The sequence below is a fragment of the Penicillium odoratum genome (assembly GCF_028828045.1).
Source record: "Penicillium odoratum strain IBT 22623 chromosome Unknown utg000003l_segment0_segment0, whole genome shotgun sequence".
NCBI lineage: Eukaryota > Fungi > Ascomycota > Eurotiomycetes > Eurotiales > Aspergillaceae > Penicillium > Penicillium odoratum.
Genome location: NW_026643145.1, coordinates 578,888 through 605,934, shown reverse-complemented (window position 1 = coordinate 605,934; position 27,047 = coordinate 578,888). Strand labels below are relative to the sequence as shown.

General features: G+C 45.4%; 10 protein-coding genes across 10 annotated transcripts; 5 read left to right on the top strand and 5 right to left on the bottom strand.

The window, feature by feature from the left end:
• Positions 1-177: 177 nt before the first annotated feature.
• N7520_003469 (uncharacterized protein) lies at positions 178-642 on the top strand (the record flags this gene model as incomplete). Its single annotated transcript, XM_057137404.1, has 1 exon — positions 178-642. One exon carries the CDS (start codon positions 178-180, stop codon positions 640-642), a length of 465 nt encoding a protein of 154 aa, XP_056997869.1.
• Positions 643-2,810: 2,168 nt separating this feature from the next.
• N7520_003468 (uncharacterized protein) lies at positions 2,811-3,695 on the bottom strand (the record flags this gene model as incomplete). The annotated part of the gene is made up of 1 exon (XM_057137403.1): positions 2,811-3,695. One exon carries the CDS (start codon positions 3,693-3,695, stop codon positions 2,811-2,813), a length of 885 nt encoding a protein of 294 aa, XP_056997868.1.
• A 2,755-nt stretch (positions 3,696-6,450) lies between these two features.
• N7520_003467 (cytochrome P450) lies at positions 6,451-8,269 on the top strand (the record flags this gene model as incomplete). The annotated part of the gene is made up of 6 exons (XM_057137402.1): positions 6,451-6,598; positions 6,667-6,726; positions 6,783-7,120; positions 7,176-7,534; positions 7,605-8,010; positions 8,078-8,269. The coding sequence occupies 6 exons, from the start codon at positions 6,451-6,453 to the stop codon at positions 8,267-8,269; spliced, it is 1,503 nt and encodes a 500-aa protein (XP_056997867.1).
• A 234-nt stretch (positions 8,270-8,503) lies between these two features.
• N7520_003466 (FAD-dependent oxidoreductase) lies at positions 8,504-9,825 on the bottom strand (the record flags this gene model as incomplete). Its single annotated transcript, XM_057137401.1, has 2 exons — positions 8,504-8,833; positions 8,881-9,825. The coding sequence occupies 2 exons, from the start codon at positions 9,823-9,825 to the stop codon at positions 8,504-8,506; spliced, it is 1,275 nt and encodes a 424-aa protein (XP_056997866.1).
• Positions 9,826-10,570: 745 nt separating this feature from the next.
• Positions 10,571-10,807, bottom strand: N7520_003465 (uncharacterized protein; the record flags this gene model as incomplete). The annotated part of the gene is made up of 1 exon (XM_057137400.1): positions 10,571-10,807. The coding sequence occupies one exon, from the start codon at positions 10,805-10,807 to the stop codon at positions 10,571-10,573; it is 237 nt and encodes a 78-aa protein (XP_056997865.1).
• A 479-nt stretch (positions 10,808-11,286) lies between these two features.
• On the top strand, positions 11,287-13,184 carry N7520_003464 (uncharacterized protein; the record flags this gene model as incomplete). The annotated part of the gene is made up of 5 exons (XM_057137399.1): positions 11,287-11,432; positions 11,499-11,522; positions 11,582-12,956; positions 13,012-13,106; positions 13,157-13,184. 5 exons carry the CDS (start codon positions 11,287-11,289, stop codon positions 13,182-13,184), a joined length of 1,668 nt encoding a protein of 555 aa, XP_056997864.1.
• Positions 13,185-16,629: 3,445 nt separating this feature from the next.
• Positions 16,630-17,710, bottom strand: N7520_003463 (NADP-dependent oxidoreductase domain-containing protein; the record flags this gene model as incomplete). Its single annotated transcript, XM_057137398.1, has 3 exons — positions 16,630-16,659; positions 16,710-17,500; positions 17,572-17,710. The coding sequence occupies 3 exons, from the start codon at positions 17,708-17,710 to the stop codon at positions 16,630-16,632; spliced, it is 960 nt and encodes a 319-aa protein (XP_056997863.1).
• A 5,531-nt stretch (positions 17,711-23,241) lies between these two features.
• On the bottom strand, positions 23,242-24,930 carry N7520_003462 (uncharacterized protein; the record flags this gene model as incomplete). The annotated part of the gene is given in 3 exon segments (XM_057137397.1): positions 23,242-23,253; positions 23,346-24,846; positions 24,866-24,930. 3 exon segments carry the CDS (start codon positions 24,928-24,930, stop codon positions 23,242-23,244), a joined length of 1,578 nt encoding a protein of 525 aa, XP_056997862.1.
• Positions 24,931-25,118: 188 nt separating this feature from the next.
• Positions 25,119-26,192, top strand: N7520_003461 (serine/threonine-protein kinase; the record flags this gene model as incomplete). The annotated part of the gene is made up of 1 exon (XM_057137396.1): positions 25,119-26,192. One exon carries the CDS (start codon positions 25,119-25,121, stop codon positions 26,190-26,192), a length of 1,074 nt encoding a protein of 357 aa, XP_056997861.1.
• Positions 26,193-26,262: 70 nt separating this feature from the next.
• Positions 26,263-26,988, top strand: N7520_003460 (ankyrin repeat domain-containing protein; the record flags this gene model as incomplete). The annotated part of the gene is made up of 1 exon (XM_057137395.1): positions 26,263-26,988. The coding sequence occupies one exon, from the start codon at positions 26,263-26,265 to the stop codon at positions 26,986-26,988; it is 726 nt and encodes a 241-aa protein (XP_056997860.1).
• Positions 26,989-27,047: the final 59 nt, after the last annotated feature.

Genomic DNA, 27,047 nt, shown 5'->3' with positions numbered 1-27,047 from the left:
TTGGCCATTAAGGAAATGTATCATCTGCTGGTGTTTTCCCTCTTAAGGATGAAGACACGCATCCTGGGTGGGGGGCCCGAAACTGTCATTTATCAAACTTGCTAACCTTTAAAGTACCGAACGCAGAATACAAAATTATAACTTGAAGTCTTTCATGATTACCTCGATCTGTCTCTGATGGTTCTAGCACCCGTGAAATCAGCGTATCCATCCACTGATGTTGGCGTCAGAGAAGTTGATCAGTCTAGCAAACGTGAACAAGTGGACACAACCAAGCCAGAGGTTGATAATGGGAGTCCAGAGGTGGTGGTAGAGCCACCATTCTCAATATATAGCACACCCGAAAAGAAATGGATTAGGTCTGTGGCTTCATTTGGCGCCATGTTGTCGACGCTCAGCAGCTACATTTACTTCCCGGCGTTAGTCCCAATAGCCACCAAGCTACACGTTTCTCTCACACTCATCAACCTTACCGTCACGTCCTATATGATTGTCGCCGGGATCGCGCCTGCTTTCATGGGCGATATTCCCGACCAAGGAGGACGCAGGATTATGATGTTTGCCTTGGTATTCGGATCTAACATCGGATTGGCATTGCAAATGAAGGTGGGAAACGGAAGCTCCATATTCCGAATCCTCTGAAGTCAATTTTGATGCTTCGCTTGAAAGGAAATCTGACTGTGATTATGATTGGGTCTATCACATACCTGGTCAAAATGACGCTTCAAACAACACTGGCAGCTCAATGTACTGATATATATGACCTCGACTATCTCCAGGCCGGTTTAATCTATCTGCCATCTGGAGTTGGTGGTGCCATAGCGTCCTACACAACAGGTATGCACAAAAAACCCACTCCTGATTAAAAAAGATTTCACATGTCTCCTTCAAATGTTTATTGATTGGGATCATTCTGAATGAGGCAAGTTTTTGGACAGAAATATCAGATTGTTCGCCTCTCGACATGGAGTGAATGGTGAATACCGGCGAGGTGACGATATATCCAATTTCCCAATTGAAGAGGCGCGGTTTGTTGGGATATACACGCTGGTTATGCTTAGTGCGCTAGGGACCGCGGGATTCGGAATCAGTCTCATGAAGCGAACTGTAACAGCACACCTCAACAGGCCAACGCCGCTATGAAATTCGATAGCTGACCAACTTGCTGGCACATCGCAGTTCCTCTCGTCATGCAGTTTATAAGTGGAGCTACAACTTCTAGCATTTTTACAGTGAGGGCCCCCATCAACAAATCAACACACTGGAGAGATACTGTTTTTTCTGACTTGAACCCAGCTCTGTGGAACCCGTCTGACAGATCTGAATCCCAACGCGTCCGCTACTGTACAGGCTTCCTATAATCTCGTGCGGTGTCTAGCAACGACCGCAGCAGTCGCATCTCAGCAAACTCTGGCTAACGCTATTGGGCTAGGGTGGTGTTTCAGCTTCTTCGCTTTTATCATGCTGTTTGCAGCTCCGCTCGCCATGATACTGACAAAATGGGGTCCTGATTGGAGAAGAATCAACCTGGTCAATACCACGAACGATATTTCTTAAACTAGTTGTGAGCAGTAATCAAACAACCGAGATATGGGTATCCGACTTCAATTCCATCGCCATATCATGCTCTGAAAGTTTGATCTTGTGCGGTTATCCCGAAGCGTTGATGTAGGGGAGGGTAAAGCCAGGCCGTATGTGTTGATGAAGATCATCCCACTCGATTTCAAAGAAAAACCATTCCACGGAGGATGTCGATGTCTCAAGTATACGCCGGTGCCCTTTTACCAGATCAACGGCATGCTTGTATCGGGGTATCTGTACAGGTATTAGCTTCCCACAGGCTAGACTAAGATGTCAAATGAGTATTCGGATGTCGCGAGCTCTGTCAACACTTCATACATGGGTTCGTTGGGTGGGATTGCCACGATTCAGATTTCAGGCGGATGTATAAGCCCGCCCTTTAAATACACAACAAGATACAAGCTGCTTTCCATGCGGTAATCGGTGATGATCCTTCGATTGTGACCTCGTCCTATTATTTCAAAGTTGAAAAAGTAGGACATAGGACGACCATGAATACAGTCGTTCTCGAAATCGGCTTGACAGACACACTCTTCGTCACTTTACTGTATTCTGGCCCCGCCGCCAAGACCTTGGCGCAGATCAATCATTGAGCGGGCCGCATCAAATTGACGGACATTGAGAAAGGTGTATTCTAGTATGTAAATTACGCAATACGAGATTTGAATGGAATTCCGTGGAAATATATCGTGGGGTTTCGCAGATCATGCGGAATGGTCGCCTGACAACTGGTTGACGTTTTGCTAGGTGAGCTCAGATTTTTATCTTAACCCGTACAGCATGGATTGATTCCCTGCGCCGAGCATCATCATGGGAAGGTGTCTCTTCGGCTTACGGATCATCAACGAATTAAGTTCGCAACACAGTATCTCGACTACGTTTCTGTCGATTGCTTGTGAACATCAGCCTCTTCGGCAACCGATCGCGTAGGCCCTGGTTGGGTTTTCAAAAGAAGGCTTCCTCACCCTCACGTAGTTTTTAAGGTTGGTGGTGGCCGTCTAAAGCGCATTCCAGGGGTTGATCTGTGCTATTGAGGAAGCGCAAAGAAGTCTTCTTTCCACTCAGTCCAATACATAGCCTTTGCATTCGCATAACAGTATGGGAAAACCTAATACAAGTAGGGAAAACCCATGCTAAGGCATTTTAGAGGAAACTCACATTCAAGCAAACAATCCACCAGCACAACTTCCCCTACCACTTGCATGAACTCCACTAATATAAGCATATGGTCACGGGCAGCCTACCAAGAACCTATGCTCTGCATCATCACGATCAGCTGTGACACATGCCCATGTATAGTCATTGTCATCGCTTATCACTGCTGCAGCCACATTATAATTGCATACAGACATTCCCAGTACCATATTGATAGCTGCAGACACCTCGCCTCCACTGATAGGCGTGTTCGGGGTTTGAGACGCCTGGCAAAATATTGTTGTCGGTTGGTTGTCTCTCTGAAAAGTCCCAGGCAAGGAGATGGGAACGAGTGAACTGTAGTATGAATAACCACCGACAGCGGTACTCCCGGTGGTAGCCAAAAATTTGCTCATCGCGGGATTCTTATGACAAATGTGCATGTGGATTTGATCCTGACTTATAGTGTGGATAGGATTGATAGCCAGCCCTTGTGTACCCGCGTCATATTGCATTTGACCAAAATCCCAGCCAAAGGGGGCAAGACTCGCGTGGGATTTCTGTAGGCTCACAATGTTGTCTATGGCCACATTTGTCGTCATAAGGTAACTTCCGATCCGCACCCAGAAACTTCCACTCGAACTGCTTTGCGGACAGTTGTGGTTTTGCAAGCATTCACAGACTGAATTGAGCCATATCCCACAGGCTTCGCAATCCTTGTTAGCATCGGCCGTGCAATCAGTCGTGCAGTCGTCGAGGTAGAACCCCGCAGGTGATTTCTGTCCACAACCAGCAGGATCAGCGTCACATCGGGTGGCGCATTGACCAGTGCCATAGAAGGATCGACATGTACAGCCAGTCGGACCCCCTTGTTGCAAAATTTGGGAGCTGGTGCAGATCATAGCTTGACCAGAACTCTTCTCAATGAAGGTTGGGTCAAGTAGAATGCCAGCAACAAGTAAGATTTTCGGAAGGAACATTTTGAGATATACTATAGAATAATGCTGAAGTGAAGCTGTGCTACATTATGTAGGTGACTATGGATGTAAGCGGGCCTAGGGCGATCGACATATATCCAACCCACCATACTAAGTTGGACGCCTATACGAGATATGACACATCATTACATCAGGGATATATCCTGTCTAGAGCCAGACAATCAGTAATATATTCCCATAGTAGCAGTTTAGCCATTAGCACTTGTTGCTACTGTGCGATTTACCATTAAAGGCTGGTAGGTTTATGGTGACAGATAAACTACTTTTGTCCCTTTAGTAGGCTAGTTATAGTAGGTAAATTAAGTGTAAGATTTATGGGATAATTTTGTGGCTGCAAAAATTAATTAGGGATATGGTCTGTAGTATTACTGTATCTAGAATAGAACTAGAGGAAGAGTTAGAATCACTATAAGCAGAATAGTTCTTGGCTCAGCTAGAACTTTAGTTGTGTTCTAAATCTCTAGTTGCCACTGTTACCATGATTGCAATTAAAAGTATACACAAGATGAGTGTCATTATATTGGATGCCATAGATTGAAGGATCTGCAAACGGAAAGTGGATAAATCACCATACGAGTTTGAACGCATATACATTATACGTATGACACATCATTACATCAGAAATATATTCTGACCACAGCCAGATAATCAGTGCTATATTACCGTAGTAGCAATTTAGCCTGAAATAATTGTTGCTGCTGTTCGATTTGTTATTAAAGGCTGGTATAGTTTATGGTGGAAGACATAAAATTTTTATTACTTTGGTAGGCTGGTGTGGGCTTCATCAGGACCCAAGGTGGACCCAACCCAACCCTTGGAGCCCCAGTTGGGTCGCACACATAACAAACATGCCAAGCTTTTTCAATACAGCATTTTTGTAGTATGTTTTAGGACCCTAGTATATACATGTAATTTTATTATTCTACTACTAGTTATTATCTCCTAATACTATTAGATACATATATTACCTATAATATATCATTGGAGTGTAGAGTCAGCCGACATTCTCCGTTTGTCAGCACGTGCATGTCTTTAGCTACATCTCTCTCTCTCTCTCTCTCTCTCTCTTTCTCTTTCTCTCCTCCATCTCTCCAGGAATACAGATCTTGTCTCTTTCTTCTGTTTCAACGCTACTACCATGCAGCCCTTTCTTCCCCTGCACGGCAGATCAACTGCCAACATTTTTTGAATCATTATTGAATTGTCATTGATTTATAAAATAAAATAAATTACAAATTTCAGATATAATACAAAAAGATGTCTTCACTCTAATGGACCGGCCCAATGGGCTGCCGAAGTCCAATGACAACTCCGATAGTTTATAAGGCACCAATCAAGTCTACGTCTCTGCGCTGCCACTTGACCCATGGTCACTCAGGCACAACTGCCTCGAATCTTACCAGCGGCACACTAAAGCCGGAGACAAAGCAGATGGCCATTGATTTCTTCAATGGTTGTTCTCGAGAACCTGCTGGCAGCGTGGCTATCATCAATTAGCCACCAATCTCTATATCAATCCTTATATCAATCCCAATATACTGTGGAAATCCAGCATGCGCGAACTCTAACGAAATCGCATTCAAAGATCTGCGCGAACGGAAGCCTGAATTTGGCAAAAACTCAATGCAGATGACGAAATCTGCGTTCAATGTTCTCGGAAGGAGCAAGAAATTGAAGAGGGAAATTTTGATGAATTTTCGATTCTGCCTGACGGGCCAATATTTCGTAAGCATCCAAGATGCAAGACAAGTGAGGAGACTATAGGATGGAGGGTACCCAACGAAATTCTGGGGCGGCCCATACCGTGGAGTGATTTTTTTGCCTTCTGTTACAACTTTACTGCAAAAGATCACATCTGCAGTGGATGCTATGAGCTCGAGCAACAAAGGCTCCAAGCGAGCAGACCTCTCGAGCTCCAGCATCTTAGGAGGTTCTCGTGAAGTGAGAAACTTGCCTTTTTTTAGAAGTCAAACGATATATGTCCGTCATTGCTGTTCTCCCTCTTCCAGTAGATTCAGATATGTGCACGCGCCCATCAACTTCAAGAGATCCTTTACAGAAGCCTATCATTGCTACTTATATGCCCAAGACGGCTTCATGATTTCTGACTTATATCTCTTAGCTTGCTTTATAAACACCTCCTTTATGAGTATCTAGGGCGCTGTGCGATTCTTGCTCCCCATGTGGAATATGATGATGAGGTGTAGATACCCAAACAGGGAATTTCCCTGTCTCATAAAGCATGAAATGCATCTTAGAAGCCACAATACCCAAAAATGGAATCCTGATGTCTTTTTCGAGACTATTCTGCTGCGCTAATAGAATAGTGGGCCCCCTAAACGTGTGGATCCGATCTGAACTCCTTTTAATGCCTTTTTCATCATGGCTAGAAACTCAAAAAAGTGGACGGCGTGAATTGCAGTCTTCCCCCGCTTCACTGGATATTATTTCGGCCTGGAATGTTGATTATGCACGTGTATTTAGGCCAATCACCATTGAATGATTATGCGCGTCCACACATGATCTGTTCCAGTAAGACGCGGGGCCGGGCGTTGACCCCGCAAGGATGAAGGATTGGCGCCTTGTGATTTGGTGCATAGTGCAGAGAACTATTGATTATAAGAAGCAAGGCTATCTCCTATGCCGTTTGCTAAAGTTTCTTCTTCATACTGTATTCTATTGCGTGCCAACCCACCACTCTGAATGCATTATGCTCCCGAGCTCGAATACCCTGAACATGCAGGCGGGCTGGCTTTTCTCCAGTCTCAATTTGCTTTCGCTTACGCTTAGTGCAATATTATTTCGCATGCTGTATAATCACTTTGCAAGGCCACTCTACAAATACCCAGGTCCTTTTATCGCGTCTTGTACCAGGTTCTGGTTAGGTAGGGTTGCCTGGATTACCCACAAAACCTTTCCTTGGTGTTGATGCATATAAATAACAATATTTCAGTCTATATTGCGTGGACCGGCCATGTGGAACAATATTACTTGGAAGTGCATCGTAAATATGGTATTTAGGTCAAAAAATGCAGTAGAATTATTCCGCTTATGCTAACCTCGGAACAGGACCAGTCGTAAGAATCGGCCCCAACGAACTTTCTTTCGCATCCCCCGATGCTGGTCTTGATATTTTTCGACCCGGACGAGGATTCAACAAAACCGATTTCTATCCCGTCTTCCTTCCGGATGGGATTAAGGATATTTTCACGGAAATCAGAGAGAAGGTGCATGCCAAGAAGAAAAGACATGCTAGCCCACCTTATAGTCTCGCATCGGTGAAGCTACAAACCAAGCAGATTGAAAGGCTTATGTTAGATCTGATTTCAATCATGGATTCTGTTGCAACTAAAAGTCAAACAGAGACTTTTGATCTCGGCAGTTGGCTGCACTTCATGGCATTCGATGTACGTTTGAACACTGAGCCTTTGTTCGCCACATTGTTACTGATATGCTTTTCAGGTACTTGCACAATTTGCCTTTGACCGACCGTTTGGATTCCTGAAGCAAGGGAAAGACATCGATAATTTCATCTTATCCATCAGCCAGTCTACATACGAGAGTTCTTATCTGGCTCAAATACCAACACTGGAACGACTCACGCGATCCAATCCGATCTGGAAATATGTCCCCTTCTTGCCAAAAAACAAACTCAGAATGATGCCCGAAACTGCGGAGATAGTCCTCAAGGAGTTCCTAGATCCAGAGAATGAAAAGTCCAAAACAGCCGTCTGTCTGCTGAAGTCTCTCTTAGATGCGCATTTCAACAATCCAGGAACCTTCGGGATGGAGGATGTGATGGCGATTTCCATGGGCGCTATGTACGGAACTTCCACATGACATTCGTGAACGCTTGTCAGACTTTGAATAAAACGACTGATAGCACTATAGCGCGGCTGGTTCGGATACTACCGCATCAACAATGCATAGTTTCTGCTGGCACATCCTTGCAAACCCCCAGATCCACAGGAAACTGGTAGCAGAACTACTCGATGCACCACTATCTACCGTTATCCAGTACGAGGAGGCGATAGTGCTTCCCTATTTCCAGGCTTGTCTTCAAGAAACAATGCGGTTGCAGCCTGCACTTTCTCATAATATGCCACGTGTCGTGCCAGATGGGGGTGCCACGGTGAACGGGACATTCCTGTCTGGAGGCACCAGAGTTGCGGTTAGTGCCTGGGTGATGCACCGTGATAAGACAGTGTTCGGATCTGACAGCAACTCCTTCAACCCCGAAAGATGGCTCGATGCTGATGTTGACCGGGTGAAGAGGATGGAAAGATGCATGTTTCAGGTATGAATTCTTTGCAGGCTTTGACTTTTCCTATTCCGCCTTTAAGAATCAGTCTAATTGAATGTAGTTTGGGGGAGGATCTCATATCTGCATTGGAAGATATTTAGCTCTTTTCGAGTTGAACAAGGCTTTACCGCAAATGTTCCGTCGATATGAGATGAAGTTGGTGAATCCAGAAAAGCCTTTGGAATGCTTTACTGGTATGTTTTATCAGCAGAAAGGTCTTCATGTAACCATGAAGTTGCGAGAGACGCAATGAGGCAGTAGAGTCTTTTCGAATGGCATGCAACATTGAGGACACCTGACTCCAAAGGAATTGTATTTTTGGCGAGCTAGATAAGATGCTTCAATGATCTTTAATGGGTGCGTGGAGCAATTTATAATTTCCCATATGCTTTTCCAGAGCATTGCACAGAAAACTTCAATGAGGAAAGACGTAAGAAAAATAATTCAGCATCTCCAGACTGCTCGTGTCCTTGGAATCTGTATTTAGTCATAGCCCAGCCTCCTTTGCCACGGCTCTAATATCTGTCCTCCATGTTTCGAAGTATGGCTTTGCTCCTTTCTCCAGAGCCTCTGGAGTCAGGCTCTGGAGAGATCTCAAGTAGTCGTCGTCCTCCGCCGCAGTTTCGCTCGGTAGATGAAGCCGGAGCTTGTTAGCCGTCGTAGTAGGATCAACGAAATATTGGAAGACCTTCCTTCGAGCATCCGAGTAACTTGTAAGGATATCATCCGATCGACCTTCATTGAGGATCATAATAAGTGCTTCTGCTAGAGCATCTCCGTCGAGAATGCCGGTGTTCAGCCCCATGGCCCCATATGGCTGCGAGAGATTAGATTGAACAATATCCAACGAGATGAAAGGCTAACATTATTCATGTGTGCTGCATCTCCTGCCAAAACACAACGACCTTTCCGCATTGTTGGAACCAAACGTTGGTGAATGCGATATATTGCCTTTGCTGAGACTTTAGCTTGAAGTGGCCGTGGACCTGAGATGACTTGTTCGTAGAGTCCGTGGATAACATAATCTTTAAGCAGTTCATCATCGGATCGTTTATCCTCTGGGGGGATAGCAATCGTGCACCTCCATAGACTCTTCTCTCCGATAACAGGGACCGTGAGCGGGGTCATGATGGTGTAATTTTGGGTACCGATGATAAAGCAAGTATGAAATACTGGGTCGACGTGGTTCTCAAGAATGACATCCGTGGAGATCAGTCTCTCAGGCCAGGTGTGTCCAAGGCAAGGTGTTCCGATAAGTTTGCGTGTTTTCGATCTGCCACCATCGGCACCAACAACATAACAACCTGTTACAGGTGACAAATCTGTATTCTTGAACTTGATTGTGACCCCGTCCTCTTCCTCCAGGATACCCGCAAGCTCACTATTGAATTGAATCATCGCATTGCCTGTCTCCAGCGCCTCGTGCAGAATTAAACTCGTCAGCTCTGACTGGCGAAGATTAAGGAGGCCAGACGGGCAAGCTTTGATCGGATCATTGGGGTCACAAAGAGGCTGCGCAGCGATTATTTTACCTAATCGCTTACCTCCCTGGCCATCGTCGATGGGAAGGGTACGCCAACATAGACCAGAGGTCATAAATCCTTTGGCACGGATATGGTCGTAGAGTCCGCATTCCTGGAATACCACTTGAGTTGCACCGTAATAGCCGACAGCTCGTGGGGTGTTGGGAATGGCGGACTCTTTCTCGAAAATCCGTACTGGAATTCCTGCTTTTGCAAGGCGATATGCGATAAAGCATCCGACGGGGCCAGCCCCAATAACCAGTACGGGAACTTGGTCTTTCGTCATGATGGAGTGGCGTGGATCAGAGACTACGGTTGAACTTTGATGGAAGCGCGCCGAGAAATGGAAAATTGCGAACTTACTCAACTAGCCTCGCTTCCAGAGCCTCAGATTCCTGTGTTCCTTGCTTCTTGAAGCCGATGACCATGAAGTGGGCGCACCTAAGGGGAACTCAGAGAGTGATGGCGCCGGAATAACTGCTTCATTTGTCAGACCATTGGTTGGCGACGCACCTGTCCGTATCACATGTTCCTCCTTGCATGATGTGATCTCGTTTCTTATCACACCGGCTTTCCAATTTAGGAGCACGAATTCATCTCAACTGCACGAAAGCCGGAGGAAATGTTCAGCCACCTTCAAGGTCTGCACGTGAGCGCACCCATTGTAGTTCTATTTAATGGTATATAACACACGAAGCAGTCCAAATGGTCCGTAATGAAGCGGAGGGACTCGATTGAATGATAATACATGGAGTTTTTGGCTTGGTCACTATTTGCAACCTCAGTGGTTGGTTGGACTCAAAGAATTGAGGAATATTTGCCATATTCCCGGATTCGAAATACGGCCCCAACATTGGGTACACAAGGACCCGGTGACGTAGATACGATCAACCATCCGGGGAAAAAAGGTGTCCGAGTATGTCAAAATGTGAAATATATCCTTGACGTTCTGAGCGATTTCTGTCTGGATACGAACTTCTTTTTTCTCTCAGTTTCCTGATGCCATAACTTTGAGGACCGCATCCACATTATCATGGCACATTATCATGGCGGTCATGAGCCATCCCGACAGTAAAACCACCGCCAAAACCGAGTTTGTGCCTGACCAGATACCTTTCATTGAGAAGTCCTCCAAAATAGTTTGGGTAGAAGACGCGTGAGTTGGACTCGGTGTTGTACTTGGTGAAATGCTCACAAATATCATGAAGATCAAAGTTCTCATCTTCAGTCTTCACAAAATCACCTGCTGACAAAGCGGGATCACCCATTTACATACTACCATGCGATCATGATTGGCTGGCGAAAATACCATGATAAACAATAACATTCCGTCGTGCTCCTTCCGACCTCCATCAAATGCCACGGAGAGAGCAAGAATCGCAATAGAGTCCCTGTCACCCCTTCTAGCTCCGGACACTTTCCTCGCCTCGTTATCCTTTGCATGCAGATTTCAGATAACACAGCATTCAAGTTGATCTGATAGGTCACGCCAGAGGACAGAGCAAGGTCCTCGAGTTTATTGATAAGTAATTCACAACGCGCGATTTTCTGATTCGTTCAAGAAGATGCTTAGCTTGAATGATCGCTAACGGGTCCCTGACCGGTCGAGAGGTTCCTGACCTTTGAAATCGACGTCTTCACCACAAAGACTTCCTGACACCTTCTCAAAGCCAATCCGCGTGTGCTTGGATACATCATGATGGAGAGAGTTACGAATTTCGGCAAAAGAGATATTCGGAGTGCGCCAATGGAGGTAATTGAAAGCCAGTCTCCCCCGGCTGAGCTGGAAAAGGGTGCCGTCGGAGAAGAAATTGGGACAGAGGCTGCTTTGTCTGGTATTGAAGCGACCACTGCTGTTTGGGGCAATAAAGGAAGAGGACTTGTCATCATTGGGTAGGTCTCATCTCGTTGCATTTCTTGTTGCATTTTGTATGAAGTTTCACTAACAAATCTCTAAAGCCTGGCCATGATCACGATTATTTAGTAAGCTCCTGTGGCCAAGTCATTGTTTATACTGGGATGTTATTGACAGCACTTTCTAGCGAGCTCGACAATTCCACGGTCTATGTCTACAACATTTACTCCACATCATCATTTGATGCCCTGTCAAAGCTTGCAACTTTAAGCACAGCCGGCGCGGTGCTTTTTGCAGTCATCAAGCCGCCAATTTCCAAGCTCTCCATTGTCATGGGTCGTGCCGAAGCTTACGTGATGACGATCAGTCTATACGTACTATCTTACATTTTTATGGCTTCGGCTAAAACTCTAAACACTTATGCTGCAGGGTATGTCCTGTACGTTATGGGTCAGTCAGGCACTAACATCATGAACGACATCGTCATCTCGGACATCAGCAACGCACGCTGGCGTGGCTTTGCAATTGCCGTTTCGTTCACCCCTTTCCTTATCACCCCTTGGGTAGCCGGGTTCATCGCCAATAGCGTGGTGCATGGGATCGGCTGGCGCTGGGGTATTGGCATGTTCGCGATTCTCATGCCTTTTTGTGCGAGCTTTATCATCACGACACTTTTGTACTACCAGATGCGAGCTAGAAAAATGGGTCTCGTCTTACGAGAGAAGATGAGAGTCTATGACTTTTGCTCACAGATTGATCTTGGTGGCCTCATACTCTTCAGTGGCGGATTTGCTTTGATCTTGCTCCCATTGAGCCTGGCCGCGACGACGACCAGCAAATGGAAGACACCCTACCTTGACACACTGATCGCCCTTGGAGCAGCCATGCTGATGGTCTTTCCAATTTACGAGACTCTTGTATCTCGCTACCCATTCATGCCGCCATCTTACTTCAAGAACCCCACGATCGCTGTTTGCTTCTTCCTCATAGCAACTGACTCTATTGGCTTCTCATGCACTCATACCTACCTTTACATGTGGGCGACAGTGGCACACAACTTTTCAGCCCGCAATGCTACCTTTTACAACTCGATCAATGGTTTCATGCAGTGCCTGTCAGGCATAATAGCTGGGATATTAATGATGTGGACGCGGCGGTATAAGTGGTTGGTGGTGGTCGGTGCGATAATCCGTTTAATTGGGTATGGCATCATGATCCGCCTTCGAGGCGCAACGAACTCCATATTTGAGCTGTTCTTCGTGCAAATAATCCAGGGCATCGGATCAGGCATTATGCAGACAAACTTACTGGTACCGGCGCAAATATCCGTACCTCATGCACAGATGCCGCAGATGACCGCATTGGTAGTATGTTTTTCTTTCTTGGGTTCTAGTGTGGGTGCTTGCATCGCTGGCGGTATATACACCAACACCATTGGAGAGGCCTTAAATAACCATCTTGGCAATGGAGCAACAGTAGCACTGATTAGCAGTCTATCTAACTCAATCGTTGGTGTCGCCCCAGCATGGGGCTCCCCAGAACGTATCGCCGTGAACCTGGCTGTAAGTTTCTGTCGATTCTATTTGAAGTCTTATAACAACTAACAATAGAGGCCAGTTCTCTGATGTATTGAGATACATGACTTACACTGCACTTGCATCATCTGCGCCTGCGATTATCTTAGTCTGGTTCATGCCAAATCACAAGCTTCCGTCAGTAACTCTGTCATTTGTGGTGATGCCAGTCACTGACCATGTATCAGCGATCGGAATAACTTGGTGGAGGAGTAATGGAGAAGTCCTTATTATCCGATTGCATACTCTTAGCATTATTAGACGATAATAAGGAAGAAGACTATAAAATCTTAAGATTAAGCGCACAGAACAGTATGTAAAATGTGTCTTGGGAGAAAGGAGAGAGAAAGGCAAGTCCTAAGGACCCTAGAGTCTGTAACTACGCTAGCCTTAAACGAGATGAGAGCGGAAACTAAGTCAGATAACCTGGACCACTCCTAATAAACCCTCATAGCGCAAAAGCTAGCTAACTAATACCAAAATAGTAGTATCATCAGCGGTTACCCAACGGTAGTAAGCGAGTATTCGTCGCAGAAACCTTTCTAGCCCTTTCTCTAAGAAAAACTACTAGAAGGCACTCGGGCCCCTAATCTACCCATCAGGCATAGAAACCGTCGTAATAAACGTTTTCCTCTTCCTCAACAGCTCGAGTGGATCCTTCGACTTCTGCAACGAAGTATGAACGTCATAAGCCCTCCATACTCTATCCTGCATAAGCCCCAGCATACCAGTACCAGCTCCAACAGCATTCTGTATGGAAGAACCCCGAGGACACTCAGCTCAGCTCGTCAACCATTTGTTCAAAATATGGTTGGAACTGGGTAGATAGAAATGAGACCCATTATTGAGCGTTTGTGAGTACGTCGTCGGGTGTGTTTGGGGGTGTTAGAGGGTGTTTAATCATGTGCAGAATACCGTCTATAAACGTTGTATTTATCTCGAGAAAATGGATTCGTTGGGTATTCGTGTTATCGTCTGCATGACCGAGGAATTATCATACGTCATACAAGGCTCGATGACCAGCCCTTGTATTTCTATGATTCAGCTTCACAGGCTCGGTACGAGGATCATGACGGACACACCGAACTGGTATAGATACTTGGTCACATCGTGGATTATAGGTAGTCGATATTCCATTTAGATGGCAGCTTAATGGAGTTGCTAATGGCGATGACCCGGTAGTCGTTCGCTGGGAAAGAACGTCCAGCTGCAACGCAAGACAAACACAAAAATTCATCTTGCTCTCCCTGTCATTTCCTTCGTCCATGAATTATCTGAAGCATAAACCACGAATTATTGGCTGCACATTTTCCACCCACTCGAGCTTAAAGCTTGAATGCTGATGAATATCACGTCGCTTCCAGATTAACTCCACGATCTCTCTAGATTTCTTTAGAGACTTCATCATCAAATGAATGTGGGGATGGTCGTGTAGAAGATCAAATTGGTCGAGGCAGAAAACTCGATCTGCGTCAACCTCTGCATAAACTGCACAAACAAAGAGCGGCCACAGGTGAGCGGGGTGCATCAGACATGGGGAGAGAGACTTGAGTAATGTGATCGCCTCTTGGACTAGCTTTTGCACCTGTGGTTGGTCTGGGTTCATCGGACGAAGACATGCCAGGAAGTAAAGCTTAGCAGCCACATGCATAAGCAGAGAAGTTTGGTAAAGCATTGTCACAGGCCAATTCTGGGCGGAATTCTCCCCCTGCTTATACTGGTCCTCCCCACTGGGCTGATAGGATGGTTTCAATGGTGTGTCTGGTGTGGAATACTGACTAAGGCTCTCCAAACGATGCCACACGAGGTCTGTTTTCTCACGCCATGTCTCACAGGCTGGTACAAATTCCTGGAATAATCCATGATGAATCTTAGCTCCTGTGACTCATGTTCTGAGTGGTTGGCATCACCAGGAACCTACCGTCGTCATGGACAGATCTGTGATCTGAGAGATCAGGTCGACCAACTCTAGAGAACATCCCAGATATGGGTCAATCTAGGAGCACGTTAAAATTCCCTTCTAGACAACGAAACTTCGGTAGGAGTAGGGCTGACCTCTGCGGACCGAGGTATTGTAAAGGTCTTCACCTTGCCTCTCTTCCCACATGCAGTTCCCCCAAGTGCCTCTTTGGTAATGAAGAATTGGGCCACGAATTTCAAGACTCTGGGTGAAAAAGCGAATTTTTCTTTTCGGAAATTTGCTTGCAGCATGTCAACTGCTGCACAAAGATGGATAGACCAAGTAATGTCCTCACTGTCCGACGACTAGAAAACCTTATGTTAAAACGGGCTTGAGGTAGAAGGCAGAACATACTTCAAAAACACATAACATTACAATCACAACCAGATTGATATCGTTCAGCGCCAATATTGGGTGCGAGATATTGTGGCGGAGCAATCGAATGGATCGGACTTTGTAATGCAAGGCGACGGGATAGAATTCATGGCGGCCGGTGTGAGCCAGAGACAACGCACCGAGCGCGAACACCATATTCAAAACAATAGGGTTTTGAATAGCCAAAGGAAGAACAACTCGGCGAAAGGAGTTTGATGAATCATCCACTAAAGTCATGCTTTGGCATACCTGCTCGCAGTCTGTCCACCAATCCAGCATTAGCGAAGCCAGTTAATTTAGTGGATTAACATTAGAGATAAACCGAGGAGACCAATACTAACAGTATCCATAAATATCGTTAGAGTATTCTGGCCAGTGGCTAGAGAATGGGACTGGCGAGAAACGGATAGACCGCACTGAAGAAAGAAAAGATCTCGTGCTAGTCATGTCGCCAACCCCGAAGTTGAGAAAATGATAAATCTTTCGTTTCACCGCCAATATTTTCCATGTCTGTTCCTGGACATTTAGAGCAGTCTGACGACTCCGTCCATGTGTTACACCCTGGAGGTTGCTGTCCTCCTCCCAGCGCAAACAATCAGCATAGAAGCATTCCTTGTTATCATTCCAGCATCTTTCACACACAGGCTTGTTCCCTGGTGCAAGGCCGTATTAGACGAAGTTACTTGACGCAAAGCCTTGACTTGGTAACTTACGTGGACATTTGATTCTTCTTTTCCTGCAAGTCAGACAGGATCCCCGGTTGGGCGTACCCCGCCGTCCCCATCTAGCTGTTTCCTCCAGGTCGAACGTCATATCTAGTACGTCTATGATGCGGTCATCATACAGTCTCGGGGGGCGGACGTGATGAAGAGCCCGAAATATCACAAGTATGAGTAAAAGAACATGAAATGAACAATTATTGGTATTCTTGGTCTCAAAAATCTCTGTACAAGGGTCCCGTGGAGCTTGACTGGCCAACCGCTGACTCATGTTGATAGATTGAGGATGTGGGTCTAATAACATGTTATGATTGGTTTACATGAAACTAGTGCAAACTCAATTTGCGCGTTGGATTACTAAATTTTGGTCCTGCACAAGCCCTACTCAAAAACAAGTCCGCAACAATTATCAAGTGATTTTGATTTTCCATACAGCCACTGTTATGAAAGCGATCCAGCGGGTCAACAGCCGATCTACAGAACATAGGGCACGATAATGCCAGACCCTATCACCATGATGATTTGAGCAAGAATGTGAGATGGACCGGGAGCCAGAACATTGAGGGAAATAGATAATCTATGACACCAATCGGCACGCGGTATTTGCTTAGGCAAATATCGGGAAGGTACCAACAAACTATGTCTGAACGTTAGAATGATAGTCTTACAAAAGAGTCCGATACGTACATCCATGGGGTCGTTGAATCTCAGCCCTATATCCAGCGCACTGATCGTTTGGATATCTTCTTCCTCCAGGTCGAAATCAATTGATTGCAAATTGAGCGCCATTCTGTTGGGGTTCGTACTTTTGGGAATGACGGCAACTCCCCGCTGTGTCGCCCATCGAAGCAACACCTTTGATGGTACCTGGCCATTTTTCTCTGCAATTGCCACGATAGTCGGATGATCGAGAAGAGACGTAATAGTCTTGGCCTTGAGGTTGTCCAGCGGCAAATAGGATTGGGACCCAAATGATGAGAAAGCAGTGACCGTGATCTGCTCGGCCTGTGCAAATTGGATCAATTGCGTCTGAGTGAGGTACGGATGGTGCTCGATTTGCAAAACAGCGGGTCGAATCCGTGCGTATCGCAAAAGATCCAAAACCAGAGATCCTGAAAAATTTGCAATTCCGAGCTCCTTCGCCAGGCCGTGATCAATCAGTTTCTCCATTGCCTGCCACGTTTCTTGGATGCTTGTGGTGCCAGGCCGTAGGTCGCTGGTACCATCGAAGAACCATCCAGGAGGATAGCGAACTTCGGGGGCCACATACTCCAATGCAATGGGAAAGTGCATGTAGTACAGATCAAAATAGTCCACGTTCCAGTCGGCTAATTGCTTGCGAGCTACCTGCTCCACTTGACTCGCTTCGTGAAAGGTGTTCCACAGCTTGGACACAATGAATAGCTCCTCTCTCCTGACTAATCCATCCTGAATCGCTCGTGTCACTCCCTGTCCTGCCTCTCGTTCATTACCGTAATCTGAATAAATTGGTGGATGTCAGTGAAACCGATCGTGACAAGGAAGACCTGCACCCAAAGGGATCTCATACCACTGGCACCATCAAACAGGCGATAACCGGCTTTAATAGCATCATAAACAATATCCGCGCAACTTTCTCTTGGGATTTTCCAGAGCCCAAAGCCAACTAATGGCATCTGGGTGCCACTCGCCAATTTGAGAGTATTCATGGTAATATGGAAATTTGCCAAATTCCACTGTTTTTGCGAATTTCAGTAGAAATAGACAGTTGATATGATAATTTTCCTCTTTTGACCATTTCAGATCTTGCGAGATGCCAGCCAGATACTTATAAAGACATAAGGCCCCACCGATTATCAACATGGGCAGGTCACTCCGCAATTTAGGTTTTCGATGACAGAATAAAACCACAGTTGACGTATTTCACGGTCGGGCGGGGGGCCACCCACCCAAAAAACGTATCTTCCGTGCTACCCCACCACCTCCAACTACTGACTATGCCACCAAAACGCACCCAAAAGCTCAAAAATATATTGAGAAGGAGAGTAGGGTCCTAATATCTATCCAAGCTATCAAAAACGACGATATCCACACTATTTGTGAAGCTGCACGCGTATTCGGTATACCGCGGAGTACCATTTAAGCTATTTAATTTGAATTAATTAACGGATATAGATAGTACAAGATCCAATTTACCTAATTTTACACTTTGAATAAAATTCTTCAAATATATATCCTTATATCTTAATACTATTATTAAATACTAATCTTTAATATACCCGTACCCTACCCCTACCCTTCTAGATAGCTATTAGACTAATAAAGATGATAATACTTATCTATTATTGGAGAATAGGGTCAGCTGACCCTCTCCGTTTGTCAACGCGTGCATGTCTTTAGCTAGATCTCTCTCTCTCTCTCTCTCTCCCCTCCATCCCTCTCGGAATACAAATCTTGTCCCTTTCTTCTGTTTACACGCTACCACCATGTAGTCCTTCCCCTGGACGGCAGACCAGCTGCCAACAGTTCTATTGGTTGTTTGATTCATAGGTATGTTATGTACCAGACTAAAGATTAAGAATAGCTTTTCCAAAAGTACGCTGATTAGTCGACCTCCGACATAGTCTTTGATCGAGTCTCTAAATAAAATAAGTTATAAGATGAAAGTTTTATATACTGACCTGATTGAAAAATTGGGTAATTCAGACAGAATTATCCCTATGAAAGTATTTTTTGATCCTTCCGATGAGAATCTTCAAAAAAGTTTCACCTGATCGATCTTGTTCTGTACTGAGCGGAGGTGATGTGAGCAAGCGTGCAGAAATATGTATGTGATGAAGCTTCCCCCCCTCCCCACTCTGAAACTGTATCTAATTCCAATTCAAATGTCTGCAGAGTATGGTGTTATTCTTCAGAAGTAAGCAGGATAGTACTTCGGATGAGATTCGTTAGGTTTTGACGTCCGTCTAACAGTGCTTGGAGGTAGTTACAGGGGTTCGAAGTTGGCGAATTATTTTGAGGGTTTACGGTCGGCCGCGCCGTCACTAGCATCACCCATCACCAGCTAACAATCACATACCTTTTAGCATATAGCAACCAGCAGGGATTATAGACTAAGAATTCGGTCGTAGGATTCAGGGTTCCTATCATACCTTGGTTTGAATTCTAGCAACTTGAAGTTATTTTACAAAGGGGCTGACTAGCCGTGCAAGAGAACAATGCATTCATTTATACCATATCCCTGGGTATTCAGCCAGATATTGTACAAACGGATTACTCGGTAGGTGTTCTGTATATTTACTTGTTTAGTTTGCAGTTCGCCTGGAAAGTGGATCTATGAAGATATCCCGTCCGTAATGTAAAGGCCCCGTGGAAAACGCCCACGAACGGCGGATCTCACAGGGTGGCTTCCTCTAGGGGTAGTTACGGACCACGGTGGTCCACTTGGTCGATTGAACTCGACGAAGTATGTAGCAACTAGTATCAACAAATTCAGCCCCATGAAATTCCCCATAGTGGCCGTGCTTGCGCTTTAGTGCTCTTTTTCGTGGACGGAAATAGGTTCAACCATCGGGCTTCCACTACAGACCGTGGGCTGTACAAATTTTTAAGTAGCAGTATATTGGCCAGGTAAATCAAATCTGTAGCCTATTGTGGGCATTGTTTATTATGATCTGATTTGAAGCTTGCACATGATGGAATTGACCTCGAGGATAATGGCCCACTGTCAGGCTGTTCCTGGCCCTGATAATGAAAGAAGAGAGAATCTCTTTTGGTTATTACGACGCAACTAAGATCCAACAACCTACCGCGCGGGGGATAAATCGCGCACGATACCAATTCCCATCAAAGGGGAGCCTTCCGCCCTAAAAAAGGACAAGGCTAGCCTGAGCCCGTCTGCATACCCGGAACTGGCTGTCGAAGAATCCGAAAGCCCTAGGACGACATGATCTTTGCAAAATAGACGGCAGAAGACATCTTCAGTAGACCATCCCTTTAATTTGATTCTCATTCATAGGATAAGCATTGAAGTTTGGTCGAAGCATGCAGTAGTCAGGCACTATGGCGGGTATACCATTCGCCATGTCCTTTCCAAAATATGTATAATGAATGGCTCCTTCGGAGCGCTTCCCGCAGCCATTCTTGAGCCTGTGAGCCTCGCTGAATTCTCCATTTCCACCAATTACGCGGAATGACTCGAAGGTCCACTTTCTAGTGGCTTTTAAGTCATTGCAACACAAGCACGAATGAATAGGTCTTATGGATTTGCCAGGTGAACAAAAAGTAGACATTAATAACATCGAGTTGTAGGGGATATGAGTTGATATTTCGGTAATTTCTAGATCTACTATTACATATACGATCGGAGTACGGGAGATTAACATTAGCATTACTTGGCCTCTAAGCACATTAAATGCCTCGGCTTATGTCCTAGAGCTTAGACTTAGCTATTTATATTGTAGGACTAAAGAGAGACTCTATAGCGAAGAAACATTTAGAGGGAAACAGAAAATAAAACGAGACTAAAATCAGACTAAAAAGGGACTTTAGAGGGGCCTGATATATTATATAAATAACAATGTGATCTATAGGAAAAGCTTCTGTACCTGCCCGATATATATCCCTACTTATCTGGATTTTCGGCGAGATTACGTGGCGTAGCTAATGATAGGGGGCTATTCTTATATAGGGCTAAGGCTAATATACTAATCCAATTTCGCGTATAGTTTAGAAAAGGATTCAACGTCTAACCTTTTTTTTGCAAGTTAAATATGCGGGTCTACTTAAATATATCCGAGCGATATTATTCCCCTCTCTTTATTCACTAATTCTCTTATAATTTCTGTATACCAGTGATTATTGCCTAGAAATCAGATCGGTATCTAGCACTTTCCCGCCGACTCTTATAATATTACTATCTACCACGGTCTCTAGTCTTTAGGTCTTATAATTTGACTAATAAGCCTATATCTCTTACTTAATACTTTCTTTACTATACGTCTTAACTTATAGATAATAGTCTGTCTTAGAAATATAATCGTATCATCGACCTCTGTCGCTATTACTTATAATATCTATCTTCCCTATTTATCTTTAGTGGGCTACGAAAAGGACGTATATTTATATTGAGTAAGAAAACTCTATCTTTTTTTAAACGAATATTTATTTCTAACTACATTATAGTCCCTAAAGTAGGCGGTAATTAATAGTTCGCTACTTTTCACTAACGATACTCGTAACTTCCTATAATCGATGTCGATGCAGTAATATATGCCTTAAAGGAATGACCTAGCAACGATGCCTATCAATAGTAATGAAATTAAGCTCTTCTATGCACTTAAAGCCTACCCACTATTAATAGAGGGAATTAACTTAACCTTAACTCTCACTAGAGTTCGCGTGGATCTTTTAGACTCTAATAACGCACCCGTCACCCCCAATTTCATAATCGTCGATCTTCTCTTTCATGCTAATAGTTCAAATCTTACTTCTGGAATACGGACCGAGTCAATCAAGAGGCATAGTGAAGGTAGTTCCTACTCTGGCCGGCTATAGTACACGAATTTCTGGTTAATAGTCTTCTTAGGGGATAAACAGAAGCTATTTCCGGATGAAAGTCTGCAAACAGCCATCAATATCGCGGAAAATGGTAATAAACCACATTGTTTCTAATCTGCTGATACCACAGCCAGTAAAGAATTGAGGGGTGATCTCTCCACTAGCTTTTGCTTCCACATTGATAGCAGTAGTAGTCGGGAAAGAAATATCTGCAATGTACTTCTCAAATTCAGAGGTCACATATGTGGTCTTCTCTGAAGAGGGACAGTCAATTTACGGACAAGCAGTAATAGTGCGAGCCAAGGCTGTGTAGATGATGGATGTGCCCATATAATATAAGATAGTTTCGGTGGCGATTGTTTGAGTGGTCATCGAGGAAGTCTTCTCAGAGAGAGACAGTCTGTCACTATATATGGACATTTGTAGACTCTTTGTTTGTGTAGAGAATTCTGGTGATATAAAAATCGTCTGGTGTAAAGTCACTTGGGGCATTTCCTGGGACAGCCGTAGTCCGCATATCACTTAAACCGCTTGTGAAGGTAGAGACGAAGTAAGGCATAGTCTCGGTGTGTATTGTTCTAGTGATTGTCGAGGAATTCTTCTCGGAGAGGGGGACAATCCGTCGCCATAGAGGGACAGAAATCGTTGAAACTTCAGTAGTATAAAATGTCATTTGGGGGCAGCACCACTCAGGGCATTTCCAGAACAGATGTAGTCTGCATATCACTGGAGCTGCTTCTAAAAGTGGCACCGAGAGATTGCGAGCTTGCTTGAATGACAGAACACTGGGATATTGGAAGACCTGAGGAAGACCCAGACAAGTTAGTACCTGTTAAGGTACCGAGATGACTCGAGAATATAATTGGCGAGATCCTTGTGATAAATGATGCCGCCGGGAAGGAGGATGTGGACTTGGCATTTGAAGATGCGTACGGCGATAAATTGGGAGCCACGATGCGGATTGAAAAATCTAAAGCTGGTGATGAGACAAAGGCACCGGTTGAAATGAAAGATGATGAGACTGGCGATGAGACAGAGCTCACCATGATAAAATGACCGATGAGATTAGAAAAGACGGTGAAGATGCAGCAGACCTCCACGAAGAGACGATGGCGAATGGAGTAGGAGTAGAAGTCGGGGTCGGCGTCGGCGTCGAAAGGACGATAGTCGAAGTATATGGGACGGTGTAGTCCACGGTTGGACCATCCGTCACAAGATCGGTAGAGTCTGAAGTAATTGTTGCTATACAGGGATTGGAATTGAATATTTGTATGACTGACGCAATGGTTGACGTGGTTGAAACTAACGTAGGGGTGCCACCTATCATGTATACGTTATAGCCTGCGCAGGATGTCGAGAGATGGCTACAGAACAAGTCAATTTTCGACCATGGCATATTGAGGTAAGTAGGAATTGTGAAACTACCACTGAGAGGTGTAGAGCTACAGACTCTTTGACAGTACCCCGAATCTGCAGACCAAACAGCATTTCCAAGGTCACAATTTGTTTCTGCTTTGTGTTCCATTACAGTGTCGGAGGGATTTATAAACTTCCAAGCCTTACCAACCAACCATGTTCGACGATGAGTTTCCCAATTCGTGGCCTTGACTCATCAATTGATGAGGTTCAGAGACATAGCCAGGCAAATACAAACTCAGCTAAATATAGAGAAATCAGATATTCACGTCATTGTCTATAAAGAGATATCTTCAATCTGAAGAAGTATCTGCAGTTTGATTGATTAGTAGATTCCTACCATGCCTTTCCGCAAATATCCGTTCTCACCTTTTCAATATATCGCACACCAACAAGAATCCCATCTTGATCCTGTAGCTCTTTCTCCGTACCAAAAGTATTCTGGTCACCTTTATCGAGACACGTCAAGCAAGCCGTAGTGAGATTGGTATACCGCTCCCCCACAAGAACCGGCAGCCGATCTCTAGCCAGTGACAACATCTTTCTTTTGATAGCAGATGCACCTCTTTTTGGATCTTTGTCAGAGAGGGCAGCCAGGATATCTAGCTCAGCCCAGGGCACCAAGCGATCTCCATCGTCACGAACAAAAGAGCACCACAGCCCTATTTCGAGTAGACAAACCCCCAGACTATATACATCGTGTTGCATCTTGAACATATCTTCCGGCCAGGCTCCCTGCCGCTGTGGGTGGCGGTACAGATTCGCTGCCCACGACAAGTCCCCGTAAAGTTCGGTTGGGGCCTCGGCTGGTCGAATGCGCTCGAACCCAGTGAGGAAGGATTGGATTGTAATCTTGCCTGCTTCTGAAAAGACAAGGATGGTCTCCGGCCGGATGTTCTTGTGCACAAACCCCGCTGTATGGACAAACATCACTGATCGGGCGAGCTGTCTGGCGAGTTGGATACGTTGGTTGAGTGGGTATTGTGATTGTTCGATGAGGAGATGGCGGAGGGTCGTTGGTGTCGATGAGAGCCCTTGGGGAATGTCGAGAATGAATTGAAACTGGGAGGTCCTTGACCCTGTCATATCCTGTAATTCAATAACGCCATTACACTTCAGCAAGCCGAAGGTTGCTGGGTCGACATGACGCAAAAGCCGTGCGAGATTTCGAACGTAGGGCTTCACTCGTTCTGCCGGGGTGTCCGGGGGATAGTGAGTACAGTCCAAGAGAACCGATCGATCGGTATCAACATAAGCCGACATAAAAGTGTTCGTGCGGGGAATCTGCCGCAAGTTGGCTTGAACGATGGTCGAGTCACGAAAGATCGTTTCCGTGCTTTGAATACTTTCCGACATGGAGAGTTTCTTGACTGCTTGTCGCATCTGCGCCAACCTCCTGGACGCAGGGTTTTCGGGCACAGTTTGAAGCTTTTCATCCACTGTGGCGCTCACAATCCGTGTGATGAGATACCACGAGGGATCAAATTTGAACTGCCACTCCTCCAAATCAGACACAGCCTGTTTGACTTCCTTGCGCATGGAGATCCATTTAGCCTGACCTCTGAGCTTGCGCAATGAACTTTGCGGTTTCTCAGCCTCAGAATTCGTTCTGATTGATTCCAGACTCTTCCAAGCCGCAAACTCTTTGCTTTGAAGCCGGTTCAGGGCATTGAAATAATGCTCCTGCAGTGGGCCAGGCAGAGTATTCCACAGCTCCTTTAATGACTGCAACTGAACTTCAGTTTTTGTCCACAAACCGACGTATGTGTCAAACAACTCATCAAGCTCTTCGTCCATACGGGCTTGATCTTTGCATATAGCAACGGCATATTTGCCATATCTTGCACTCTTGTTAGGATCATCACAAGATCTGGAAGGGTCCAAATTACTTTAAGCACAGATCTATGGTTCCAAAGACTGCGAATCCCAATCCAGCGAGACTCACAGGATCCATTGTTTTTGAAAGTGTGGTTTGAATCAAAAAAATAAGAGGAAAGGAACGATATCGGGAATCGACCCCGCTTTCATCAGAAAATAGATGATCCTTGCAAGCTGACGGGGAAATTATTGTGCGAGCGGGGTAAAATGAGGCTCATCACAAAGACAATAGGTAGTCACCATCACACTCCTTTCGCCATCAACATGGATGACGACTTCTTCGCCGGTCATTTCAAGCTAGACGTCAGCTTAAAGGAAAACCGCAGCCGCCAGGTCTCCTACACGTCAGATCCTCGAAGGGGAATCCGCAAGAAAAGAACCGTGACCATCTGGAACAAAGGGAAATTTTTGGCACACAATGTGTATCTCGAGCGAACAGGTCCGGGAGATGTTCGAGTCGTCAAACAAATACTTCGGGAGGATACATCACTCGACCGGTGTTTAACCGAGCTGCGTGCGATGGGCAGATTGTCGAAGGAAAATACGCTCTTTGTTCAGTTTATCGGCTGGTTTGAATCATCCAGTCATTTCTATTTCGCCATGGAATACTGCCCCCTGGGGGATGTTGCTCATTGTTTTCCGAATCCGCTGTCTGAAGCAGCGACGAGGGCCATCGGCCGCCAAGTGATCGAAGGATTGAGCCGGTTGCACGAGATAAAAATCATACATCGAGACATCAAGCCGCAGAACATTCTAGTGCAGCAGAAAGACCCGATCTGGGTGAAGATTGCTGATTTCGGAATCAGTAAACGGGTCCTCGACGGAGAAACCGACCTCCGTTCTCGAGTGGGCACAGAAGGTTATATTGCCCCTGAAGTGTTCGGGATCATAGAGGTTGACGAAGAGAGCTCGAGATACACGAGCGCAGTTGACGTCTGGTCTCTGGGATGCTTACTTCACTATATACTCACCAAGGAGCCCCCATTTCCCAAACTTACTACTCTCCAGTATTACTGCTGTGATGAAGATTCAGTGTTCCCGGAGGAGAAACTGTTCACACAAGGTGTCGGAATTTCTGGACGGAATTTTATCAAGAGGCTTCTGGGCGTCGATCCTGGAGCTCGACCCAAGGTAACTTCCTTGGATATTATGACCCAGTGGAAGATTGCAGGCGCGCCCCAGATGCTGTCATCTTCTAAACCAGGGCCGTCTCACATCCAGAATGTCCTACTCGAATGCGACCAGGAGCCGAATCAAAATGACCTATCGATTCAGAATGACCCATCGGATCAAGAGGAGCAAATGGTAAAAACCATCTCTATCATCCTCAAACTGTAGCTCCTTGCGCTCATTTAACTAGGACTATTACACCCTCGAGCTTTGGAATGGAATCAAAGAGGACATCGGCATGGGGAAACTACTTGCCCTTCTTGAACAGGGCGCCAGCCCAAACAAGGAGCACAAGACCTACACTGCCTTCCATCTTAGTGCCAAACTCGGCTCTATCGAGCAGATGGAAATTCTTCTGGATTATGACGCAGACGTGAACCTCAAGAGTCGAGCCCATGCAGACACGCCCTTGCACATGGCAACGTATAGCCGGAACCCCCGGAAAGTGCAGCTGCTGATCAACCGCGGCGCAGATGTAAACGCCCATGACCCTGGTAGTGAACCAATATTGCATCAAGCTCTGACTTCGGGATGTGGTGTGGATATAATCACAATGCTACTAGGCAACAATGCATCAGTGACTGCAGAAAATCATACGGGCCGGACAGCATTACATCATGCTGTTTACTTGTATCAAGAAGACAAGGCCAGGATTTTACTAGAGTACGGAGCGAATCCAAACGCGCGCGATCTGGACGGAAGAACTCCTTTACACTCTGCCGTTGCTTCGGACAGAATAAGTTTGGATTTTATTCGACATCTCGTGGCGGTTGGTGCGGATATTAGAATCGAGGATAATGATGGACGGACGTCGTTGCACGAAGCCGTCCACCATAGACGACAAGAAGTTATCCGCTTCCTGATGGAGCAGACTCCAAATTATCGGAGTCTGTATCCGGAGCTTGAGAAACACATTGAAGTCGCACTGTCTGGGAAAAGCATGCTTGGATTGTTTCTTCCGTGAATCTATAGATAATCTATAGAAATAAAGAGATTGAACACCAGTGAGAACAGGAGGTCCAT